The sequence below is a fragment of the Mytilus edulis genome, chromosome 2, assembly GCF_963676685.1.
Source record: "Mytilus edulis chromosome 2, xbMytEdul2.2, whole genome shotgun sequence".
In the NCBI taxonomy this organism is placed as follows: Eukaryota; Metazoa; Mollusca; class Bivalvia; order Mytilida; family Mytilidae; genus Mytilus; species Mytilus edulis.
In genome coordinates this window covers 12403757-12423914 of record NC_092345.1, presented here as the reverse complement: position 1 = coordinate 12423914, position 20158 = coordinate 12403757, and the positions used below count along the sequence as shown (strand labels likewise).

Below are 20158 nucleotides of genomic sequence, written 5' to 3'. Positions count from 1 at the left end.
TCTAAAAGAAGAGATACGACTAATTTCCTTTGCTTGAAAAACATGTCGTAATTATATAATTTTCAACTGATTTCTGAAATAAACGTCAATTTTACAAAAACTGCACCGTACGATTTTGTGACGACCGGGCAAAAATCAAAGTTTAATCATTATTCTTTCATTTAAAAAAAAATTAGCCGTGTGTTAGGTGGGTGCATTAAAGTCCTTAACTAGACGTCTTTTTCAAATATTACACTCGCCTATAAATCGATATTTAAATGTAATGGGGAGATAATTTTATTGAAGCATAACAAACTATACCTGTACACAAACAACACATGATTTAAATTGTTATATATCATGTGGATCTGAAAAGGTTTGTTTTTATAGACGGTCATTTTCTACATATAAATTAGATTGATGAGAAGCGACAATTACTTGTATAAAACGTCTGATGTTATCCAAATTTGGAGTATTCTTATTTCTTGTCAAATTATGCTCATCGATAAATCGTAAGTATAATGTTGCTCAATCACTGTTATTTATACTGTTATAGTCTATTGGTTTAAACTTTAAGGCATTAGACACTGTACATGCTGCAACCCATGCCTGATTGAAGCCTGATTATTAAAGCCAGAGGGTCCAATGATCCAAATTACACACCCTTTCCCTCTTTTCAGAGAAACCATATGGCTATGGGCCTGCATACAGTGTTGTCTTTAAACTTAAAGTCGAATCAGCTGAAGTTTTACTTTCGCTGTCACAGATGTGAGGCATACGTATGCTAATCCGGTAAAACTAGTATTTACAATAAACTTTATATTGCTGAAGGTGCTTTGCCAAGTCCGATACATGCATACGGGCCCTGGATGCTTAATATTTTAATTACAAACCTTATGTTGTGAAGTTTCCGTCTAAATATGTCAATTCACGGTCCTTAACCTCATTTTCATGATTCAAGCAACTTCGTAAAAACCGCATAGTTTTTATTAATCACGTGAATATTTCACTTGTCTCAAATAATAATATGCATCCTATATTTGGTATATGTCTCGATTGGAAAGGTGTCAATAGAACTTAACCCCATTTCAGAATCAATGGTCAAGGTTAGTAGGTGTGGTCAATTCCGGATACTATAAGCAATTTGTTTTTTATTATTTATGGTATATGGAAAAATTGTGAGGTGTACATGTTCATGTCTAGCTGATATGTTTAATCTAATCTCGACCTCATTTTCATGGTTCATTGCTCAACGATACATTTTCATGATAAGGCCAATTTCTCAGATACTCTGATAAGCAATCTACAGTCAACTATACATGTCCGTCTGGCAGGATTCATATGACCTTGACTTCAATTGATCATAATTTATAATAAAGTGTATGTGATGACGTTAGTAAAATTGTTAATCGAAGATTTTCAGCAAAAGTTTGAAATATTGATCAATAAAGCAGGCGAGACATTTCAGCGTATGCACACTTTGTCTGTTCATGAATTGTCCCTACGTTGTAATATACACAATCACTTTTAAAAATTGATATACTTTTACTTGTTTTTTTTCTTCTAAAAGAGGGACGAAAGATACCAGAGGGACAGTCAAACTCATAAAATCGAAAATAAACTGACAACGCCATGGCTGAAAATGAAAAAAACAAACAGACAAAGTCACAAACAATAGTACACATGACACAACATAGAAAACTAAAGAATAAGCAACACGAACCCAACCAAAAACTAGGGGTGATCTCAGGTGCTCCGGAAGGGTAAGCAGATCCTGTTCCTCGTGTGGCACCAATCGCCTTGCTAATGTGATAACAAATTCTAAATTATCTGGAGTTAAGGGACACTTTTTCTAGAGCATAATTTATGAGAAACAATATCTGACAATGAAGACTTAGATCTGCAAACTCGACGTCTGTTCCGTTCTAATATCTACAATGGCAATATTATGCCTTATCATCCGGAAAATGAAAAATAGTTCAACCTTTCACCATGATTGAAGTCATAGGGTCATTATATGTTGTTAAAGTAAACAATCTCTCTGAAATACTAAACTAAATATTTGTACATTGAACACTAAAATAAATATAGTTAAATGACATATAGATCATTTAAATCTTAAAAGTAAAACACTACGGCACTTTTCTGGATAAAAAAAAAATGAATAATGTTTGTCTTTCAGATGGTCAAAACAGTTATATTTAGGAGATAACTGTATTGTATTTTAAGCTCCGACGGCATCAATTGGGGATATGATGGTCGCAAATTAAGTTTACTGGCGACGCGTTAGCGAAAAAAGTAAACGGGTATTTGCGACCATCAAATCCCCAATTGATGATGTCGGAGCTTAAAATACAATATTGTTATCTCCATTCTAATGAAACTGACAGAAAACAACGTTAAAACATGTAATTAAAATCTGTCATATGCCGTCTGCGCTTGCGCGTACGTACCATAGCAGCAATTGTCAATTCATGCCATGTAAAAAAGTGACGTTATCCAATCAAAATGAACGTTACAAACGTTGTTGCATTAGAATTTAAAATCATATTTTGGAACTCATTTGCTAAGTAGGATGTTAATTGTAATTTAAGAGCAATTCATAAAACACAATCTTTTTGAGGGAAATTTTGGAAGCTTTTAGCGCGCATGAATTTTAGTTTACGTCAAACTAAACAGATACTCATGGAATAACATCATGCTTATGAAAAGTTTGAATTTGAAACACTGAAGAAATATTGAGCAATCTTGTTCAAGTTAAAGAACTGTGGCTTATCATCATTACCTAAAGGTATGAATAATCTTTTGGATAACCCAAATATTTCGCATATATACTTATGAACTGTAGGTGTAGTCTATACTAAAAGATAGTATGTTGTTACTTTATCTAAATACCGTTCTATTGTTGGTACAAGAATCGTTAGCAGTCGAATGTAAGTATCGTGAAAGTATTCAACTCTAATTGTATCTAATTTCTTACTAATCGTCCATGATTAATTTTTTTCTTTCAAATTTTCAGTAAATCTTAATACATCAACTAGTGGATATTACAATGTCAACTTAAATTTTTTCCGATGGCTTCAAAGTGCTCCTACATATTTCATCGTGGATGGGACACGGTACAACTTAAGCGATAAATCGTTATATAGCAACGCAAGCTATGGTGGGAATGGTGTCGACGAATTTGGATTCTATCAATCAATCAGATATCGATACTATGTCGGAAAGACGATAATCGATTGTTCTATAAATACCTACGATACTGGAAATCATATTGTGTTTGAGCAGGTGAGTAATTTCATCTTTCTTTCTATGTTTATATCATGGATTATACATCTATGTAATAATTTAAGTATTTCACCAGATAAAGTAATAAATTATTGCTTACTCTTGAGTGAATGCATATATATATATTCCCATAATCACTTTCTAATAATACGGGGGTTACAAGGCTGCGACAAAAAAAAAACACTCTAAGAATATCATGATTCTTGATGAAAACTCTTCAATCTTTCTTGAACATTTTTTAGGGTTTGAAATTCAACATATCAGAATTTTTGGCTATGAGAGATTTAGTTTATTGTCCGTACACCAAAATTAAGAAAATAATACTCGATCATTGGTTAAATTTATATCGTGAAAGTCTCTATTAACCAATCACAACATTGAGGTATATACTTCAACCAAATATATTTTATAAGATTCGGAAATTGTGTAAGTTCTGACTAAAGTGCCCCGTCTGCTTGAAGTCACTTGACAACTCATAAGTCATAGTAAACAGGGACGAGATAAGTGAAAGCAATTAACCGGAATCCCACAGCGATTCCAATGACACGTCGTCTTCCAAATGAGAGTAGGTTATTAGAGACCGACTATCCATGCATATTTCAGTTGACATGAAGGTTTTCACCGCTTATTTTAGAAATTTGTAACTGGTGTTACGAACTCGAGGCCACAGTCATGTTCTGGAGATTTGCAATGTTATCAACAAACGACAGGAACCTTTCCATCATTCTATTTAAAGAAAGGTCAAGTGAAAAACCTTGGTTACTTGAACTTTGGAGGAAGCATGCTTGGTACCAGTGGAGTACAAACGGGACAGTACGTATTTCTTAATTCATTTTGAAAGGGTTTGACTATTGACTGTCATCTTAAATTAGAAAAAAAAACTATTTCTGAACTATACAATGCAGATTTTTTTAACTATACCTTTCGATAATTGTGAGTACTAATTGACAGACATTGCTTTCAGTGTTAGATATCTTCGATTGACAAAGTAATTTGAAGTTGCAAAATGCCAAAAATGTCAATACGATGAAACAAAACCTAAAATAAAAAAAGGCACACAATTGGTTACTATTTTGATTTGACATAGACATTTACTAGAAGACTTTTAGAAAAATTATAATTTTGCTTTTGTAAATTCGGGAAATGTGTTGAAAACCATACTAGTAACCATTTTAAATCGAAAAAAACCTGGTATTTCAGATGGGATACGACAACAGCAAATCTAACAGATGGAATGGGAGGCGGACCGATTGCCATCTTTGATGAAATGGGGAATACAGTGATCATATCACCGTTGGATAATTTTATGAGTTCATCGTTCTGGCATGAAGACCAGCCGGGAGGACGTATCAATTTCGGTGTTATGGGTGGGGCTAAATCCATTCCAGCCAATTACAGACAACGATTTATATTACTTGCTTCGAGTTCTATCAATCAGGTAAAAAATAAGTCGATTGATTGGTTGAAATTTGTCTTCTTGACGTCCAGTGGCCAATATATCTTGCATGTTCATGACTATGAATTTAAAAGTTAACAATTTGTTAAATAGGAAGGTCCGGAGGAGGGGCATGCAATATTTACTGCAATTGGAAAATGCGTATGGGTTTATTTTGTATAGGGACAGAAACGCTGCAAAAGGCCACATACGTACCCCTTTAAGTGTTGGTTCTACCGTGCAGATAGCGTGACACTCAATACATGAGGCATTGGATTAAACGTCACCATTCTGACAAGCATTACACATTTTCCCGGATTTCTATTTCTTTCAACACAAGGCGATATGCATACACATCTAAAAGACAGTACCAAACTAAAAATAAAAGTAGACCACCATACAACAAGATTTGAACCGCAAAGATCGTGATGCTACAGAATTTGTAAATACAAACAACATTTGTTGCAACCTTTGAATTATAGATAGACAGAAAACAGATGTCACTAATTATCTTAAACAAATATAAAAATGCAAAATATATAAATACTGCACACTATCTTATTAAAGGATGATGAATATAACTGAAAGCATTCTCATATAATTTTTAAATCTGTTGTAAATGGTTGGTCAAAAAGTCATGGCTTACCTCCTAAAATATTACAACATTACTTCTTTTTCACGCAGTAAAGATTTATAAAAATAAGGGGATGTGGTTGGATTGCCAACGACACAACTATCAACGAAGTTCAATTGATGTGGTTTGATTGCCAACGAGACAACTATCAACGAAGTTCAAATGATGTGGTTGGATTGCCAACGAGACAACTATCAACGAAGTTCAAATGATGTGGTTGGATTGCCAACGACACAACTATCAACGAAGTTCAAATGATGTGGTTGGATTGCCAACGACACAACTATCAACGAAGTTCAAATGATGTGGTTGGATTGCCAACGACACAACTATCAACGAAGTTCAAATGATGTGGTTGGATTGCCAACGAGACAACTATCAACGAAGTTCAATTGATGTGGTTGTTAGCAATTATAGGCAACCGATCGGTCTTCAACATTGAAAAAACAACAACATACAGTTTTGTCGTCTATATAAGGCCCCGACTTAAAAAAATGAAAAAAAAATTTTGCATACCGATTAATTCGGTTTATCATATAAATCAATTCTATATTATTATTTACATTCCAAAGGCATTCCAAGACCTTGGCAAAGCCCTAAGGAAAGTGTCTGGTGCTTCACCTAAGAAAGAATTCTATCGTCAAAATGATGTTACCCTGAAATACTTAGGTTATTGGACTGACAATGGTAATTATAATTGTACAGTAAGACATAGATCTGTTTAACTGTAGATTTTGATTAATAACATACCAGCTTAAAACACGAACGACAATATTTTTATTGAAGGATTACAGTTATTGAAAAATACTTTTTGTTACTCGAACTTATCCATTTAATATTTTCAATAAAACAGACTGTCGGGACCGATGTAATATGTTTATGGTAATCTTAATAAACTGAAACACATGAAAATGTGTAATCTTATTTTACTTAGCAATGCCAAAAGAGGGGAGAAAGATACCAGAGGGACATTCAAATTCATATGTCGAAAATAAACAGACAACGTCATGGCTCAGGGCCAAAAGTGAAGACCAATATACAAACAATAGTACACAAAACACAACATAAAAAACTAAAGACTGAGCAACATGAACCCCACTTAAAACTGGGGTGATCTCAGGTGATCTGGAAGGATAATCAGATCACGCTTCACATGTGGCACTCGCCAACATATTCATAGAAAACAACATACTAGTATTAGTTTTTTGTCCAACTATAAATATAGAAGTGTTTCATTTTTATTATAATGTGGACCTTAGTGGAAACAGATCATTTATTTTATTTATAGGTGCTTACTACTATTACAACACAGAAGCCAATAAAACATACGAACAAACAATGAAAGACGTATTTGATTACGCACAACGTGAAAACATACCATACAGGTTTGTGTCAATTATAATCATATCAACTTCATTTTCATAATTGGTGGAGGTACAAACACTTTCCTGCTTAGGGTTTACCTCGCAGTATTCATACTGGGTTGATGATGTTTTTGCAACGTGGTAGAACTTATGTATTAAACAGCCTGGAAATAGTTCTTAAAAAATAGGAAATTTTCTAAACCTAGTTGAATTTTGATTGATGTTCATCTTTCTGAAGAGTAACAGTTTACATTACCAAAATTCTGAAAGAATTGGATCAAAATTCAAATGCGACCTTAATTTTTTTGCTTTCGATCCTTTTAAAAAAATCCTTGAGTGACATAACAAAAATAAAGTCGACCATGTCTAATGATGTCACATTGATTGAACAAACATTTTTTAATATCATAGAAAAAAAGGATAAAGTATAAATCCATTTCGTCTGTAAATCATTTGAAAAACAGTTTTCACCACCGAAATTCGTGCCATTCGATATATCTCCACTGTCGGCAATTAACTTTTAATAAACAAATATTTTTAAAAATGTTAAACAGGCTTCGTGTGGTCAATTCAATTCAGAAATTTAACCGTCTGTGAGTGGGAAAATGTCGCATCACTACAGATACAGTGGTAGGATCTATATTTTAATTTTTGAAATTTTAATTTTTTAATTTGGAATATTCTTCTTATTCTTTGTCACAATTACCTAACAGTTGTCATTTAATCTATTAATATTATTTTTCTGAATCATTTTTAAGCATAAATACATCGACTTCAAGCACTGGAATACATCCACTAAAAGTTTAGAAATTTAACACCATCATGTTGCTATAACATTGAGAAAAAAACAGAGTGAACATGTGAGATAGAAAATTTTGTTGTAAAAAATATCCACCAAGTCTTTTTTAATTCAACATTGTTCACATATAGTTTAAACTAAATTCTGCTATAGTTGTAGTTTTTTTTATTATTTACTGTATAGTACTATTTGTTCATTTACCAGATATCTTCAGTTAGATTCCTGGTGGTATTACAAAGAATTTGGTGTAAAAGAATGGACAGCCAGACCTGAGGTCTTCCCTCATGGAATTCAGTAGGTTTCTTGGTATAGTTTTTCATGTTTCTTGGTAAAATACATGTATATGTTCATTAATGTATCTTGATTTAGTTTAATGGTCTATGGTATAGATTTTATGTTTTGTGAAACAGTTAAAATATTTAAGTTTCTTCGTAAAAATAATCAATCTTTTGATATAGTTCTTATGTTTCATGGTACAGTTTTTTTATCTCGTGGTACAGTTTTCAATATTTCTATGTTAATATTTTATATTTGTCATATTTATGTTTCTTGTAGAGCGTTGTATGTTGATTGGTATAGTTTATTATGTTTTTTATGGTATAGTTTTATGTTTCTCAACATCGCTAGTCAAGGGTAACGACCCATTCCCCTCCTCTTCTAGTGAGTGGATCGTAACCCTTGGATAGCGAAGACAAATGTTTCTTGGTAAAGCTTTTTTTCTTGAATATTCTATTATAATCTAAAGCACTCTCCGATTGAAATATTTTTTTGTACGTTTCTGAAAATAATAATAACTTAATGGTACAACTGCTTACACCCACATTATTTGAACTCTGGTGGATAGTTGCTTCCATTACTTTAATTGTATACTGCATGCTTACTTTTAGATCTGTTCAACAGTATACAAGATGGCCAATGGGAGCACATAATAAGTATTGGTGAGTAAATCAGTTCGTTGAGAATTTTTTTTTAGTTTACACAAAGATTTGTATACCTTGGCTGCTATTCAAATTCTTCCAATACATTTATAAAATACTAGAGTCTTTCAAATAGTATTGCAACGGCAATGGAACAACAACACTGTGTCTCCAAATACAATGATTTTTTTACCCCAAGCGCCCGATGGTCAAGTAGTTGCGCGCTCTCCTTAACCGTGAGATGACGTTGTTCGATCCACGGTATGTTCAATCAAAAACTTGAAAATTAATGCTCCTCCGTTTAGCATGTGACATTGAGGGGTAAACACAAATACTGGTCGTCTCGGATTCAGAACACCGTGTTCGCGTTCGGTGATATTTCAACTTGCCGACCTTTACATTGTGGACTAAGTTAACTCATAAAAAATATGAGGCTCAGGGTGTCGGTCTAGTATACAAAGTAGGGTTTATATCCATTGTATCATCGACCTGATCTTGAATATACATATAACTTGTAACTGGAGGTTTAGCAACCATCAATCATCATCCGATTTCTTGGAGAAGATATAACCCCGTGAATTCCCGGTATCACTCCGTGAACTTCGGCACGGGTTACATTAAAGTCTGTAGGTCTATAATCGACACTATGGCTGCTTTAAACGCAAGACCGTATACAATATATACAAATTTATTAACACAAGTTTACAGCTTGAAAGCTAGGGGAAGACTGCCCCAGCAACAGTTTACAAAACATATAAATTGAGTCCAAGATAAGGGTATTAAAACATTATAAAAGGTTCTCATGAAATATATCTATCATTGTCTAATCTTATGTAATAATAAACGGATTATTGTCCTCCGGCTTAACTTAGCAAAATAGCGATAATTGCTTCTTTTGAAGTTGAGTGTAAGTTAAGCACTTTTGACAGCCATCGGATTAAATTGTAAAATAGTAAATCTATAATCTCTTTGGATATTTGAAATAAGAAACATTATATTTAAGAATAAAGAAACATTTAAAACAAGAAATATTCAACCATGTCAACTTAAAACTAAAACGAGAAATAATCAATTTAAAACGAAAGTTCATATAAATATTCAAAACGAGAGTTCATATAACTATTCAAAACGAGAGTTCATATACATATTCAATTCAAACGAGAGTTCCTATAAAGCACTTTGAAAATTATAGTAAAAGTTTCCAATGTCACTTTTCTTCCGGTTATAAAGACGTTACTAAGTTGTTAAACTTGTGTCTGATCCTTTTGTCATTTTGAACAATAAAATATGTTTAAACTATCCGATTTCTTTTTGATATCGTTGGGTCCAAACCGTAAAATGCTCATGAAAAGGACATGTATGACGTACAGCAACTAATGAGACGGAAACCCTAAACGAAATGAGATTTTCGGAAAAAGAACATTTGTTATAATATAAATTCTTGATTCATAGAAGTTGGACAAAATATAAGACATTCGTATCAGTAATATCATTTTAATAGAAACATCGAATTTTAGGTCAGTTGATAATGTGTACGCAAAACAGAATGGAGGAAAATATAATTTTGTGATGTCCCCCATAGTGGCCGTTCCTAACGATACTGTAAGTTAATAGTACTAGTATTATTATGTTTAACCCTTAACAGCGAATGTTGTTTATAATTTTGATACATAAGCTAAATCTTGTGATCCATTTATTGGTTATTTCGCAATAGCACGGTACTCATATCTGAATCAGAACGATACTGTTAGTAACGAAACCGTATGATATATATACCATTTTAAAACTACTACTTATTTGTCCTTAGTGCTGTTTCTTCTGATATCCTAATACAAATTCGCATAATATCTATTTTTAACTATTTAAAATCAAACAAATTTAACAATTTGCATCTTGAAAGACTTCTTGTAAAAGTTGGAAGTTTGTCGTGTTGTAAAACCTGGTAGTACCATGACAGTCAACCACAAACTAGCTGTTCCTGTAATGATCGTTTGAAGAGTTTTTTCCTAATCCATTTCATAATCCACCAGTTTACATGAAATTGTTTGTTTCTACTTTGAAGTTTTATTACATTTGTTCTTCTTTGTTCTCACATCAAAGTTTATTTCCAGAGTTTTTGGTATGATTTGATGAAAAATGCTACCAGCTGGGGTCTCAAAATGTATGAACAGGTACTATTTAAATTTAGTGGCTGTCTATGAGTCGGTCATGAATTATCATGTACCTTGAATTCTAATAACCAACTGTTAAAGGGGACATGTTTTTAACAAAATATGTAATTTGTTAACGGTTTCATATAAAATACGGAAGTGTGGTTTGTTGCTAATGAAACAACTATTTAAACGAGTGAAGTTGATTTAAGCAACGATATAGGTCACCTTACGGTTTTCTAGAAGATGCAACAAAATAACATATACTCAAATAAAAGTGATGGCTCTGACATGACAATTAATGAAATACATTCGACGGTCTAATTTATGAGTATGCTTTACATAAATTTATTCTAATGCACAAACTCCAATTTATAAACAAATTAAAGTTCCGTCCACGACAACTTGTCAGCTACATCGTTATTTATCAGCATCCAAACAAATCGGAAACGTCACTGTTATCAGCTTGTAAATAAAAACAGATACAGATAAACAAAAAGACGCTTCGAAGTCAACATACACTCTTCAATAAAAGACATGTATTTATGGCAAATGGCAAGCTCTTCATCACCCGGTTCTTAAAAATTTGCGAATAATCTGAATATGTGAACTCTGGTCAAATCAACCAATCATACCACATCTCCTTATTTTTCGCCTTATGATTATCGATTTAAAACAAAATCAGAAAAATTTCCTACATAAACACGATGACTTAATGGTGATTAACAATGGTTTAACACATTCTTTACTTTACGGAGAAATACAGAACCAAGCAGGTTTCAAATTGTATAACCTCCTTGTATGTATGCATTGGTTGAAATATATTTTGTTTAACATTGTTGAAGGATCTTGAAGTAGTACTGATTAGTACATAACATGAAATTAACCTTTTTAGAAGTAATTATGTATTTTATCATTTAAAAGGATTGGCTAAACATTGAGACATTATTTTCGAATGACTTGGCGGAAGATCTATCTTTGGGAGAACGATGGTTGACAGAAATGGGAAACGCAGCAGAATTCAATAATATAACTATCCAGTACTGTATGTCCTTGCCTCGACATGGATTGATGAGCACTAAAATTCCAGTAGTTACACAGGTAAGTTGTAAAAGCAATAGTTTGTTACATCAAAGCAAATAATGCTGCATTTAGACATTACCATTTACGTCGATACAAGAGTGCTTTCTTCTTGGTATCCGGTGTAAGTTTATTGACTTTATAATCTTATTCATTAAAACTGAATAATTGACTTTTCTAACTCATAGTTTTGTAATGTTTCGATAATTTAAATGTTTCAAGTGTTTCCCATATGCCTTTTTATATACAGCTTCAAAGAGTTTTAATTAGCTTTCCAATTAACATTTTACAGCAAAAAATGAAAACAACCCTTCATAAACTCATGCGTCCGAATGTTCTAGATTTACCTTTATAATGAACGATCAACGCTGAATATTTGAAAGTCAAGGATGTATAAGAACAGAAACAGTTGACGAGCTGAGATATTATGACCATAAGGACATAAAAATAATCCATCTTAGGTCAACTTTGCCCTAAGAGGTTAAAACGTTAGTTTCTTTATAATTTCTAAAGTGATAAACGAATATTTGAAGGAAAGTTTGTTATAAAAGAGGGGCGAAAGATACCAGAGGGACAGTCAAACTCATAGATCGGAAATGAACTGACAACATGGCAAATAAGAAAAAGACAAAAAGACAAATAGTAGTACACAAGACACAACATAGAACACTAAAGACTAAGCAATCCGAACCCCACCAAAAATATCATGTCAGTACCAATATATCTTCTAAAATAATGCCCATAGGCATGAGCAGTTTGTATAATCTTTTTCTGACAGGCACGTGTTAGTGAGGACTATCATGTTCAAGAAGATCAGTGGAAGATAGGTGTATCATCTATGTTTGCGTATGCACTAGGTTTGGCTCCATCAAAAGATACCTTCTGGACATCAACTATACAGAACGGAAACCCAAAATATCCAAGTAAGTCTTAAATTCGCAAAGGATAATAAGAAATGTCTGTCAAATTGGGATAAATATACATCATGAAATTAAAATTAACACAGATAAGTTCTGACATAATAAAAGTTATATGGTAAATCAGGAGCCTGTAATTCAGTTTTTGTCGTTGGATGTTGTCTATGATATTTTTTTTTTATTTTTTTTTATTTTTTTTGAATTGTTTTGTCAGATTTTTTATATCTAACTGTGCGGTATAGGTTTTGCACATTGTTGAAGGCCGTATTAAGGCCTATAGTTTCTTGCTTCTACGTCAGTTGGTCTCTGGTGGACAGTTGTCACATGGTGGATTATATCACATCTTCTTATTCTTATATCGGTATATCGGTAGCCTGGGATTGATTTTTTATGCCCCACCTACAATAGTAGAGGGGCATTATGTTTTCTGGTCTGTGCCTCCGTTCGTCCGTCCGCTTCATGTTAAAGTTTTTGGTCAAGGTAGTTTTTGAAGAAGTTGAAGTCCAATCAACTTGAAACTTAGTACACATGTTCCCTATGATATGATCTTTCTAATTTTAATTCCAAATTAAAGTTTGGACCCCAATTTCACGGTCCACTGAACATAGAAAATGATAGTGCGAGTGGGGCATTCGTATACTATGGACACATTCTTGTTTATCCATTGTTCAGTGATTGAAAGGAACTCTTCTATCAAATGTGTCACTTGACTCAATACATTTGTTTGAGAACTTTTGCTGAATCTCTTAAACAGTTACATAATCATTAATAAGAATTAATAATGACCGTCGACTATTGTTGTAACTTGAAATATCATATATCTTATGTTAAAGTGATTTGCATACATTTCTAGAGAAGCAAGAACTATGGCCTGCTTTACAAACCGTAGTTGCTACATTGAGCATGGGTCCAGTTGGTCCGGGTGATATGATTGGAGCTACTAACAAAGATCTTTTAATGAGGTAAGATGAAGTCTAATCTGAATAAGTCATTTTGAATCTGGTTTTTTTTTAAAGAGAAGAAATGAGACGTTTCAATCAAGTCACAGACATCTTCCACAATAGACAAATACTTTTACCATATTTGAAAAAGCATAGTGATTATTAGTTGTGTGCATGCATTGTGTTTGAGTAAATTTATAATCTAAATATACGTTACTTTAGTTTCTATTAAAGTATGGGACGGTTTTAGGCTCTATTCTGATATCATGTGAATTCCCATTTGAATTTTCATGACCTTACTTAAAATGTATTGCTTATGTTTTGATAAGATGCTGTAACATGGAAGGTTTAATACTGAAGCCATCTAGGCCAGCAACGGCCATGGATCTTCAAATTATAAAGGTAATTTATATAAATACGTTACATCAAAAAATATAATTTTTTTTTATTTATTACACGCAAACGAAATGAAACAAAACAGTGCCTACATGTAATCATTCAAATTACTATTTGGTGAAAGAAGGTTTAAAATGTAAAACTGTGATTCATCAAAATGTTTAAAAAAATGGCTATTACAGCAAAATGCATTGAGTGTGTAGGTAATCTTTGATTAGCTTGCTTGTTTGTCATTATTAGTATAATTAACCTTATAATGACTTCACGGTTCAATTAACAAGCTAGCTAGTGAAGATATATATTACCTTTACCTACACACTCAATGCGTTTTGCTATTATGACAATTGCAACTTTTACTGTTAATTCAAAATTCTCTGAACTTCGTTTAAAGTGCAGCGCACAACCCTATTAGAAATACTTAGCCAAGTTGTTTGTGGACAGATATATGGTCAGCAGCATGCATAATAAAATATAGCATTACATTGTAGTTTAAAATGACGCTCAGATAGATATTGGGTTTGTTGTTGTTTACCATAGAAAATTACACTTTAAATTAATTGATTCGAAAAGCAATCATTATAGGCAGCATTTCCAGACTTTAATGGCCCAGACGGTCAAGTTTGGACCTCCTTATCAGAGATATATGGTGACAAAACTACTCAATTTGGTATACTATTAGCTGCTAATATGTCTAAACCGTACAAACTCAGAGCATACCAAACAGAATTCCCGTATCAAGTAAGTAAATGGAATAATTCATAATGAATATCAATAAAAATCTACTAGATAAAATTTAGAATTGAAATGGGATAAGTGTCAAATAGACAACAACCCAACCAAGGAGCAGAAAACAGCCTAAGGCCATCAATGGGTCTTCAATACAGCGAGAAAATCTAGCACCGAGAGGTATGCTTCAGCTGGTTCCTAAACAAAAATGTGTACTTGTTTGAAGTATTAATGGACGTCATACTTAACTCCAAAATATATAAAAGAAACTGTGAAATTAAAAATCATACAAGACTTACAAATGCCAGCGACTCTTGACTTGGGACAGGTGCAAAAATTCGGCAGGGTTAAACATGTTTTTTGAGATCTCAACCCTCCCCTTATACCTTAAGCCAATGTAGAAAAAAGACAACAATACGCACAGTATACCGACTCAGTTTAAAAGAAGTCCGAGTCAAATGAGTAACATAAGAACTTAACGAAATGACAATCAGTCACATGCCAGCTCAAGACCTCAAATAAATTGATTGAAATATTATATCTTCAACATATGAATATTCAGCACAATCCCTCATTTAGGAATTTATTATCATACCATCATCAAATATATGAGAAGAACATAACCCGTACCATGACAACAACTGGTTTTGAAATAAATGTGTTTATTTATAATGTATACTTCAACACCGTGTATCATCAGTACACCGGATATAGGTACTAAGCAAGCGGGCATGATCGATTTTGACCTTACACGGTAACGAAAATCTTTGTTTTGCTTGATCAATATTCAATGTACATTTCTCAACATTTGAAATTCCTGCTCCCAAATAATTTTTGCATCGATTTTTTTCTATTCATAAAACAAATTTGATATTCTAATAAGAACAATTAACTTGTACAAGCGCAAATAGTTGTGAATGTCAACACCAACTTTCAATTTCGATACAGTTGTTAAGACATTTACATGTTTTATCTGAAAGAAACCTAATACAGGACAACAGTAATAGTCACCAATCATAAACCTACCTGTGATTACTCATTCCTTGAAACATTTTGGGTAATAAACGAGTATAAAAATAATGTTTATGTGTACGGTGCACAAAACATAACTATGCACCGTACATAAGGATTTATGTGGTCAGCTAAACACCGTACACAACACTTTTTTAGGGATAAAATATCGAAAAATAACATATGTATGAAAGATTTCAATTCCGATTATTGAAACAGCTATACTTATTACACACACACATTGACTTTCTATCAGAAAAAGAGTTGCAATGAATATAGAATTATATTGGATGAGACGAGGGCCAACTTCTTTGACAAGTATTTGCACATGCTTTCACAATGTTTTAGTAATCCCTCTTGCTTTGGGAAAATAATGAAACATCTCTAACCATCAACCTACGACCAAATCATTTCTTAAAATAGCAATTATGTTTAGATTGAAGTACACATTGATATTATGTGAACAAAACAAAGATTTTCGTTACCGTGTAAGATCAAAATCGCTCACGCCCGCCTGGTTAGTACCTATATCCGCTGTACGATGATACACGGTGTTCAATGAGACAATACAGTAACACATAACAGGAAACACCGTGTATCATCGTACAGCGGATATAGGTACTAACCAGGCGGGCGTGAGCGATTTTGATCTTACACGGTAACGAAAATCTTTGTTTTGTTCACATAATATCAATGTGTACTTCAATCTAAACATAATTGCTATTTTAAGAAATGATTTGGTCGTAGGTTGATGGTTAGAGATGTTTCATTATTTTCCCAAAGCAAGAGGGATTACTAAAACATTGTGAAAGCATGTGCAAATACTTGTCAAAGAAGTTGGCCCTCGTCTCATCCGATATAATTCTATATTCATTGCAACTCTTTTTCTGATAGAAGGTCAATGTGTGTGTGTAATAAGTATAGCTGTTTCAATAATCGGAATTGAAATCTTTCATACATATGTTATTTTTCGATATTTTATCCCTAAAAAAGTGTTGTGTACGGTGTTTAGCTGACCACATAAATCCTTATGTACGGTGCATAGTTATGTTTTGTACACCGTACACATAAACATTATTTTTATACTCGTTTATTACCCAAAATGTTTCAAGGAATGAGTAATCACAGGTAGGTTTATGATTGGTGACTATTACTGTTGTCCTGTATTAGGTTTCTTTCAGATAAAACATGTAAATGTCTTAACAACTGTATCGAAATTGAAAGTTGGTGTTGACATTCACAACTATTTGCGCTTGTACAAGTTAATTGTTCTTATTAGAATATCAAATTTGTTTTATGAATAGAAAAAAATCGATGCAAAAATTATTTGGGAGCAGGAATTTCAAATGTTGAGAAATGTACATTGAATATTGATCAAGCAAAACAAAGATTTTCGTTACCGTGTAAGGTCAAAATCGATCATGCCCGCTTGCTTAGTACCTATATCCGGTGTACTGATGATACACGGTGGGAAAGATGTACAAATAATTTAACGTTAAAAACTACTAAAAATAGCACTGTGCAACATTCATAAAACGTTGCCTCTCAATGAACAAAAATAACTGGAATGGGATTGCTTCGAAATGCATTCTTGAAATTCACCTCATATAAAGTGAGAGATTAGAGCCTGTTGAATTATACAATTTCTAAATTTAACTGCCACATCATTTGTACTGTTCTCATCATTGACCATAATCAATGACACTCGGGAAAGGGCCAAAGTTAATAAAATTACAAGACCAAAAACAATGTGCACTAGCACACTCAACTGATAACGGTCGACCAACTCTAAAGGCAACCATATCCGTGACTAACAATTAAATATGAGAGTGTTTGTGGTCTAGCTGTCATGTCAATACATGAATTAAAAATAAGATATTGCGTAGTTGGTAAACTGTACAAATTATGACACCATATGATGGTGAAAATGGAATGTAACTGTCAGAAAAAGGAAATGTAAAATACGTTTTAGTTGGGAGACTGAAACCTTCACGTTTGTCATATATAATTACGGGTCAAGGTATAAACAAGATTTGGTTAATTCAGTAATGTCTACAATGTCCTTCTCAGCATTAAAGATGGGAAATATATCGTTTTTAAACATTAATTGATGCGGATATTGCAAAAACTGAAATACATGAAATAACAACGCAAACTTCTCTTCATTCTTTTATAAAAACCCATTGCACAATTTTTGATTTTACGATAACAGAAAAAAAAATCCACAATGAGGCTGTATATATTCCTGGAACTAAGGATAGTAAAGTCCAGATTCCTTACAATGCATGTGTTTTTTATGTGAATTGGAGCAGTTTTGGGAAGAAATACTGTTTAACTACTGTCCAACTCACATTTGCATTACTTAGTTGCAGTAAACATGATAAGTAGAATTATAATTTCAGAAGCTTTTACAGAGAGTCATATTATGAAGTGTCGAGACAAAACTGCAGTTACCGTAATACGTGTGTTTTGATTACAAATGACTCACCAGTGACGCTAGAATAAACAAAAAATCACCCTTCTGATTGACAAGCCCTCCCCTGACTATTGTGAGCACATATTAAGAACGTTCAAAATAAGTTTTTAAACATATTTAGACAAATAAATGTACATTTTCGTAATTTGCTGTGTCTGTGTTGTTACGGTTTACACAGAAGGCGTCTGTTTCATTAATGATTTATCCCAGCTTTGTCTGTTATCCTTTTCAGTTTTACGACAGCATAGTGTTTCCGTACAACAAACCAGAGGCTACAATGCCTTTCAATGGTAAATACCCACTCAATCTCAACGGATGCACTAGTGATCAATTCTGTTTGTTTTACCTATCACCAATAATAATTGTGTAAGTTATTTATATATAGGGTGATGTCGTATGAGTGCCAATGAGACAACTCTCCATCCAAGTCAAAATTTATAATTGGCTCACACCGAACAGCAAGCTATAAAGGGCCCCAGAAAATTACTAATAAAAACCATTCAAACGGGAAAACCAGCGGTCTACACTATATAAAAAAACACAATCGAGAAATGAACAACACTTATAAACCACTTCAATAAACGACAACTACTGAACTTCAGATTCCTGATTCGTATATTTTGCTAAGGATCTTTAAAATGAGTTGTTGCTTGCGTAGTATTTTGTATAAAGGCACATAGAAACTGTATGCAAGGGAAACATGGTCGGATAGTCTACAAATACATTTTGTACTTACTTGATATCCCATCGAATTTATACTTTTGGTAAAAAAAAATAACAATTTACGTCCAGTGGTCAATCAAAAGCTGTTGGACTGTAAATAAAGGCCACAGTAGTATACCGCTGTTCAAAAATCGTAAATCTATGGACAAAAAACAAAATCGGGGAAACAAACTAAAACTGAGGGAATTAAACGCATTAAATATAATAGGAGAACAACGACACAACATTCAAATGTAACACACATAGCAACGGACTAAGACAAAATCCGATGAGAATAACCAATATAACATCAAAACCAAATACATGAATTTGGGATAGAAAAGTACCGTGGCACGTCTTATAGTAACGTGAATTCACACTGAAATATAGGAGAAAACAAACGACACAACGGAAACACAAAGTAAAAATGTTACACACACAGAAACGAACTATGATATAACAATGGCCATTTTCCTGACTTGGTACAGGACATTTTTAAAGAGAAAAAAAATGGTGGGTTGAACCTGGTTTTGTGGCATGCCAAACCTCGCACTTTCATGGCATTGTTAAATATATAACATTAAAATGACAACATAATAATACAGGACTTCAATACAAAAAAATAGGAGAACGTATTCATGTTGTATTAGGCAAAGAAAAACATAACGTATTAGGCAAAGAAAAACATAACACTGTAACATAGTAGGACAGAAATATTATGACATATATATATGTTTATCATGAGATGCCGTAAAGAAAAATAATACTCCACAGTAAAACATTGTAAATAATTTTAAAATAAAATTCCTGTTTAGAGCATATGGAAACAAATACTATTGTCTGTCTCTTTAACGTACATTTTTTAAGTCACCTTGTTCATGTAAATGTATTAACGAATTGCATGCCCTTTTGTTATCGCAGAGGACAACATACCATTGCGATATATGGTGAACATGACAAATTTGTTCCAATGTCTCCACAACGAGTAACAGATATCATATATACCGAGAACGATATGGTTCTCCAATTGGTTGGTGTACCATCTGAGAAGGTTGTCGTATCGTATCTGTTGGACGGCATGCAGAAAAATGTCACTACAGTTTTCAGTACTTCTCGAACTGCTCACATCAGCCTCGTTTTAGGAAAGACTAAACATGTGACAATTGCACACCAAAGGCCATTCACAGGATCGTTTAATGGATTTGGAAAGAGGGGAGTATGATTGTTGAAACAACTATAGAAATAAAAATCATGAACAAACTAGATGATGTTATCTTAATTTATGACCCAATGCAAAATGAAAATATACGACTTGTATCTTTATGGTTTAATTATTGAAATCT

General features: G+C 33.0%; 1 protein-coding gene across 2 annotated transcripts; it reads left to right on the top strand.

Annotated features, from left to right (window-relative positions):
• The first annotated feature begins 264 nt into the window (after window positions 1-264).
• Window positions 265-20078, top strand: LOC139511481 (uncharacterized). 2 transcript variants are annotated; one of them, XM_071298257.1, is made up of 17 exons: window positions 265-491; window positions 2999-3267; window positions 3902-4080; window positions 4468-4705; window positions 5909-6023; window positions 6625-6721; window positions 7704-7793; window positions 8387-8437; window positions 9934-10018; window positions 10528-10587; window positions 11491-11667; window positions 12425-12569; window positions 13417-13525; window positions 13834-13906; window positions 14483-14638; window positions 18346-18479; window positions 19737-20078. In XM_071298257.1, exons 1-17 carry the CDS (start codon window positions 434-436, stop codon window positions 20035-20037), a joined length of 2337 nt encoding a protein of 778 aa, XP_071154358.1. In that variant the 5' UTR covers window positions 265-433; the 3' UTR covers window positions 20038-20078. The 2 variants fall into 2 exon arrangements, with proteins under 2 accessions (XP_071154358.1, XP_071154357.1); XM_071298256.1 differs by lacking the exon at window positions 265-491 and adding an exon at window positions 2808-2912.
• Window positions 20079-20158: the final 80 nt, after the last annotated feature.

Coding starts and splice junctions, on each gene's coding strand:
- LOC139511481 (XM_071298256.1), top strand. CDS start 2,852: ATGTTGTTACTTTATCTAAATACCGTTCTATTGTTGGTACAAGAATCG. Junction 2,913..2,998: donor AGAATCGTTAGCAGTCGAAT/GTAAGTATCGTG, acceptor TCAAATTTTCAG/TAAATCTTAATACATCAACT. Junction 4,081..4,467: donor AGTGGAGTACAAACGGGACA/GTACGTATTTCT, acceptor CTGGTATTTCAG/ATGGGATACGACAACAGCAA.